This window comes from Cnephaeus nilssonii (genome assembly GCF_951640355.1).
Source record: "Cnephaeus nilssonii genome assembly, chromosome: Y".
NCBI lineage: Eukaryota > Metazoa > Chordata > Mammalia > Chiroptera > Vespertilionidae > Cnephaeus > Cnephaeus nilssonii.
The window spans coordinates 5,423,028-5,429,677 of record NC_137096.1 but is presented as its reverse complement, the minus strand read 5'-3'; the positions used below and the strand labels follow the sequence as shown (position 1 = coordinate 5,429,677).

General features: G+C 46.6%; 1 protein-coding gene across 1 annotated transcript in view; it reads left to right on the top strand.

Annotated features, from left to right (window-relative positions):
• Positions 1-4,838: 4,838 nt before the first annotated feature.
• The window catches only part of LOC307096503 (melanoma antigen preferentially expressed in tumors-like), a gene marked incomplete at both ends in the record, with an annotated part of 256,022 nt that continues 254,210 nt past the window's right edge, over positions 4,839-6,650 (top strand). The window contains 3 exons of the mRNA XM_079766167.1: positions 4,839-5,003; positions 5,729-5,890; positions 5,948-6,117. Coding sequence (XP_079622293.1) covers positions 4,839-5,003; positions 5,729-5,890; positions 5,948-6,117 — 497 coding nt within the window. The remainder of the gene's footprint in view (positions 5,004-5,728; positions 5,891-5,947; positions 6,118-6,650) is intronic.

Here is a 6,650-nt window from a genome sequence, read left to right as displayed (position 1 = left end):
TTTACCTCCATAGTTAAGTTTATTCCTAGGTATCTTAATATTTTTGGTGTGACGGTAAATGGGATGGTTTTTTAGTCTCTCTTTCTGTAAGTTCACTATTAGTGTATAAAAATGCCATAGATTTCTTGGCATTAATTTTGTATCATGCTACATTGCTGTATTCATTTATTAAGTTTAATATTTTTTGATTGAGTCTTTAGGGTTTTCTATGTCCAGTATCATGTCATCTGCAAAAAATGTCAATTTTACCTCTTTTTTTTTTTTCCAATGTGGGTGCCATTTATTTCTTCTTCTTGTCTGATCACTGTGGCTAGCACTTCTAGTACTATGTTGAATAGGTGTGGTAAAAGTGGGCATCCCTGTCTTGTTCCTGTTCTTCATGGAAATGGTTTTAGTTTTTACCCATTGAGTATGATGTTGGCCATAGGTTCATCATATAACACTTTTATTATGATCATTCTATTTCCACTTTGCTGAGCATTTTTATCAGGAAAGGGTGTTGGGCTTTATCAGATGCCTTTTCTACATCAATTGATATGATTATGTGATTTTTGTCTCTCAGTTTGTTTATGTGGTGTATCACATCTATTGATTTGTGGATATTATACCAGCCTTGCATCCCTGGAATAAATCCCACTTGTTCATGGTGTATGATCTTTTTGATGTAATGCTAGATCCTTTTACTATAATTTTGTTGTGGATTTTAGCATCTATGTTCATCTGGGATATAGACCTGTAATTCTGTTTCTTTGTGGTGTTTTTTATCTGGTTTTGCTATTAGGGTAACGCTGGCTTCATAGAACGATCTTGGAAGTGTGCCTTCTTCCTCTTGCATTTTTTGGAATAGTCTGAGTAGGATTGGTCTGAGTTCTTCTTTGAACGTTTGGTAAATCTCCCTTGTGAAGCCAACAGGTTCAGGGCTTTTGTTTGTTAGAAACTTTTTGATTACTGTTTCAATTTCATCAGTAGTTATCAGGCTGTTCATGTTTTGTTTTTTTTGTTTTTATTCTTCCTGGTTGAGTTTTGGAAGCTTGTATTTTTCTAGGAATGCATCCAGTAAATCAGAGTTGTCCAGTTTGGTGAAAGCGTGTCTGCTCAAAGGTTGTGTTAAGAGAGCTGAATGTGGGAAAGCCCATGTATGGGGACTGATTCCCAGGGCCTCTGAAGCCCCACAGAGGCAAGGCTTGCTCTGAATCCCAGGAAGGGCATCCTCCAGCCTCCTTGGTGCCTCTCTGGATCCAGGAAAGCAGCTGGGATGTTGTTTTTCCTTCTGCACATTGTAGCGTGTCATGTTCTCCAAAACATTTCAGACAAACTGGGGAGAACTCCTGATTTCTTTCATCAGTGGGGGTGCCCAGCATCAGGCTCATGAGAGGTTGGCTGACATTCCACGGATGCATAAAGAGGACTCCCAGCCTTGGGAGCACATTCTAAGGACCACCCTCCCACTCAAAAAAAAAAAAAAAGGTCAGATGGGCAGATGCCTTGGGATCCCAGTAGGAATCATGTGCTCAAAGGCTGCTGTGGGCTGTACATAAGTGAGGGCCATGATGAGGGCAGGTGGCAGGTGACCAGGATGTGGTAAAAACATCCCCCAGATTCATGTGTGGGTGCTGGGAAACAGCAGGGCCTGTCCAATACTGGGCAGGAAGGACAGCCCTTGATGCAGAGGTACTCCTGCCTCTAGTGCCACAGCTCATGCCCTGGGAAAGCAGTTCTGAAGGGGAAGGTATATCTGTGCACTGTGCATGGGGGTGGAAAGAGGAGTGTTTCTTGCTCATGAAGAAGGCATGTTCGGCTCAGACTTTCTTTCTAGGTGATTCTAAGTGGTCCCTCCTGCCTCCTTGTATCTCCTGGACACTGGGATCTCATAGAAGCTGCCTGAGCTTGGGCTCCTACCATTTTCCAGTTTTGGCCTGGTGCATGTCACGCCAGTGTTAAAGAGAAATACAGCCCCCAAGTGGCACCACTCTTGCTAAAAGTCCATGATACAAGTCTAGATTCAAATCCTGAGCTCATTACATTTTGAACCTCTTCCAGAAATCTAACCAACCAGTCTGGAATTTTCTGGTGAACACCACTGTGGTAATCTGTCACATGGTCCCTCTCCCTGGAATATGAGAGTTGTTTGGGCATCACATTGCAAGGGGTATAGAAGAGCCTGCAGAAAAGTTGTGCCTCTCTCTTTATCTCTCTGCTTCTCTCTTTCTCTGTATATCTATCTTTCTGTCTCTTTCTCTATCTGTATTTCTCTTTCTGTCTCTCTCTGTCTCTCTCTTTCTCTCTGTGTGTGTCTGTCTCTCTCAATTTCAAAAGATCCAATGTGTGACTCAGTGCAGCATGGGAATATCCCATAATATGGCAGATCTTTACAAGCCAAAGACTAGTACAGCTTCAAATCGTTTGAAGGGGAAGGTTTATGTGTGCACTGTGCTTAATCCTGAGAGAGGACACTCTTCCCTCACAATCTGAGTGAGAGTTTTAGGCCTGGACCCAGAAGTAGCTTTTTGAAGCCAATTTGCATGGGTTGTTCCATGGGGTTGAGCAAACATTCGTTATCCATACAGACTTTGCCAGTCATGTTTAGGGCCCAGGCCCCTGGAACTTGCCTGGGCCTAATGTGTTGCCTGTGGAAGGTCGGGATGTGAAAAAGGAGGCCTGAGCCAAAGAAAATGCCCTCTGGGAGCAGCTCCTTGATAAGGATTCATAGGTCTTTTGGCCCACGTGTATTTTTCCCTGTGCCTCCAAGATTCCAAAGAGCCCACAACTCACACCCCTCAGTGGCTTTCAGAATTGGATAAGTCACGTCCAAAGTTCCGCTGCACACCTCTCTTCGGGCCTCTGCACAGCCCACATTTTTACATTTAATTTTCTCAAGCCAGTTTGCTGAGCTCATCTGGTTCTTCTGGGAGGAAATGCCCTTTACCTCCACAGAGGGAGGGTGATCGAACCTCCTGCCTGTACTCCCCATAAGCTTGGGTTTAAAGGATCCACCCATTTCCTTCTTAACCACCAGCCTTTTAAGTTCCCAAGTTTACCCAGTCAGAGTCTTTGAGTTTCCCAAGTGTTCACCCTGTATTGGGTAATTCCCTTGGTCCTATTACAAACTTGCAGCCCCTCCCTCTCCTGATCCATCCCTAGATGTGATTTTGGCCCTACCTCCTTTGGGGAAGACTTGATCCTCAAAATCTGGAAGACCAACTGTCCCTTACTTCCTCTTTGAATGAGCACAGATATGCAATTGAGGTAACGTCAAGTGTCAGGGACTATTTGGTACTCAATACTGTTGCATTGTATTCCTTTTTCTCTTGAGATGATACACTGTCTGCATAATGGTGTGTTAACATGAACATTAGGGAATTTTGATGTGACACCAAAACCCCACCAAATCTACTTCCAGGTTGGTTTCATTTTCTGTTCCTTTCATGAATGGACCTACAATTCAGTTGGAGGTGTGGAGAGTGCAAAACCCAATCAGGTTAACTGCCTGGAGATCCAATACTAAGGTTTTGCTTTCAGTTTGAAGTTGCCATTTCAGCTAAGACTTCAAAGGAAGGTGTGGCCAGACAGGGTATAATGGCTTCTAAGGAGGCTGAGGAGGGACCAGAGGCTAGAGCATGAGAGTCACTGCCCAGGTATGAGCAGAGGGCTCCTTGCACCACGTCCACTCTGGTGAGTCAGGAGCCTAAGGTGGTCCCCAAGGACCTGCAGGCCAAGGTCCCACAGAGAATTTTCCTTTCTCTTCTTACAAATGAGTAGACTTTGCCTTTGCTTCTAGAAGCAGGTTAGCCTTAATCCAAGATGTTTTGATTTCTGTTTTGATGTATGCCATTCATAGAGACAAGCTTTCCCTGGTATCTAAAGTAGAAAATTCCTAAGGAACCTATTGTAGGCCAAAGTGGCAAAATCCTTTTTGGCCTGGCTGTGTGTCTGACAACAGGTCTTAAGGGAGGTCTTTCGTAAAAGCCAAGTGATGTTTAGAAAGAGAGGAAGGGAGAAAGAGGGAAACATTGATGTGAGAAACATCCATCAGCGGGCTCCTGTCCACCCTCTACTGGGGGTTGGGAATGAAGGCTGCAAGTGACCTTTGGGTGCAAGGGGGGATGTTCAACGAAATGACCAGGCTTTGCAGTCTCTTTTTGAGAGGAGGCTTAGTTGTGACATGTGAGCCCTCTGTTGTCATGGATTAAGTGGTCATTCTAATATTCATAGAAGGGACACACAATAAAATGAACATCTCAGAATTAATGGTTATTTTTCTCATCTCCAGCTTCCCCTTGCTTTAGAAAACTTTTGTGCTACTTTTACTGTTCCTCATTTAAAATGTCTCAAAGGCCACAAGGTACGCATTGTGTGGGTGTTCCTTAATCTTCCCCATCTATTTTATTTGTTGCAGCTTAGCAACAGGTGGTGCTGGGCCAGGGGCTGCTGCCTACTACAGTTGCATTCAGTCCATCAGTGATAATCAGAAAGGTTTTCCCAGAAAAAGGTGGGGACATCTCTCTGGTTTCCCAGTACTCACTGCACAGCAGAATTACAGGTGGGCAGTGGGTAGATGTGGGAGGGGTCCAGTGGTCCTCCCACTGCTCCTTGGTGCTTGGTGAGGTGCTTGTCCTGCCACCAGCAGAGGAGAGGCAGGGCTGAGTGGCTTTGTGGCCCCTACGCAGAAAATGAGATTGGGGGAAATTGGAGATGCTTCAGTTGCTGCCAGAGCAATGCCTTTGGCCCTCAGCTGTTTCGGCTGAAGGGAGAAGGACTGGTGTTGCTCATGCTCAGCCTGACTAGATGCCTTGCTCCCTGCTGTCTCCCAGGATATCTTTAAGATCAACTTCTTCGGGATGAGCCTGCGGGCTCCACGCAGACTCCTGGAAATGGCATGTCAGAGCCTGCTGAGGGATGAAGCCTCAGCCATCGCTGCTGTGGAGTGGCTGCCTATGGAGCCCTTCCCACCTCTGTTCATGGCTGCTTTAGCCGGGAAGCACAGCAAAGTCTTCAAGGCCATGGTGCAGGGTTGGCTCTTCTCCTGCCTCCCTTTGGGAGCCCTGATGAACCATCGGCATCCTCACCATGATATCTTGCAGGCTGTGCTCGATGGGCTCGATGCCCTGCTTGCCCAGGAGACGTGACCCAGGTGAGGGGGATTCAGTAGTCTGTTAGACCCTGGGGATCTGAGCAGTTACAGCTTGGATCAAGGAATATGTAGGGCCAAAGGGAGAGCTCAGGTAGGCCTTGGAGCCACTGCTGGGTTTATTCTGGAAACAGGCTTTGGATATATAGGACTGATGAAGATGCAGAGAGTGACTGAAGGGACATGAGTTCACCCTTTCCTGGTGGAACCTAAAGTTACCAGAATGGGGATCATGAAGAATCCCAGTAGCACAAGGAGCAGTTGATTTTGGGGGTATGGGGTAAAAGTCCAGTCAGGTATGTGGCCCAGGTGCCCAGATTCCCAGACTCATGGTCATAGTCTTATTCTCTGTTATCTTAATGCACCCCAGTCTACCTCCTATTTTCTCCACAGGAGGTGGAAAATGCAGGTGCTGAATTTACAGAACAGAGCTGATTAGGAGTTCTGGATCATGTGGGCTGGAACCAGAGCCGATGTGTTCTCACTGCTGGAGCCTGAGGCCCCACCACCCAGGAGGAAGAGGGGAAAAGTGGACAGCTTAAGGGTGGGGCCACATCCACCCTTGGCCGCCATGAGGTGTTAGTAGGCCTTTGCCTCAAGGAAGGTGTCCTTGATGAGTCCCTCAGTTACCTTATTAAGAAAGTCAGCGAGAGGAGAGGTTTGCTGCATCTTTGCTGTAAGAACCTGAAGGTTTTTGCCGTGTCAAAGGAAAACATTAACATCCTGGATATGGTGCAGCTTGACTCTGTTCAGGATTTAGAGGTAAATTGTACCTAGAAGCTGTCCACTCTGAGGAAGTTCGCTCCTTACCTGGGCCAGATGGGCAATCTGCGTCGGTTCCTCCTCTCCCACTTCTTTACATCTTCTCATACCACCTTGGAGAAGGAGGAGCAGTGTGTTAGCCTGGTCACCTCTCAGTTTCTCTGCCTGTCCCGCCTCTATTTGGATGATGTCTCCTTCCTCAAAGGCCACCTGGACCAGATCCTTAGGTGAGGGGTGGTGATGTTTCCCTGAGACCAGAGTGAGCCCCTTCTCATTTCAGTCCACAGTGACAGGACCTCCTATGTGCCATTCATCAGCCGTGCTAGAGAGCCTGAGTCACTAGACGGTCCACACTGTCCCTGTCTTGTTCATTGTGCTGTCCCCTTGCATGTTGTCATGTAACCCTCTCGAAACAAAGGTAGGGCATATGAACTAGGACAGATGCTACTAAAGAAACTCCTTGCTAGGAATCGAAGTAATGGGGGATTCGGGCCAGGTGATGGTAGCTTGGGAATCCTTCTAAGTGGTGACTAAGGGAAGATGATGCAATGGAACCAAGTGAGGATGGCAGCGATAAAGGGAAAGCCCATGAGAGGTGAGGTTTCAGGGGTTAAGGTCCACACTTAGCAATTTGGTGATGCCAGCCTTTCAATCCAAACCTGCCTCGAATCACCTGTCTGCCAAGGCTTGCCAAAGGCTCCCACTAAGGATGCAGGATTCTGGAAAGAGGAATCATGAAAAGGGATAGGTGGTTTATGGA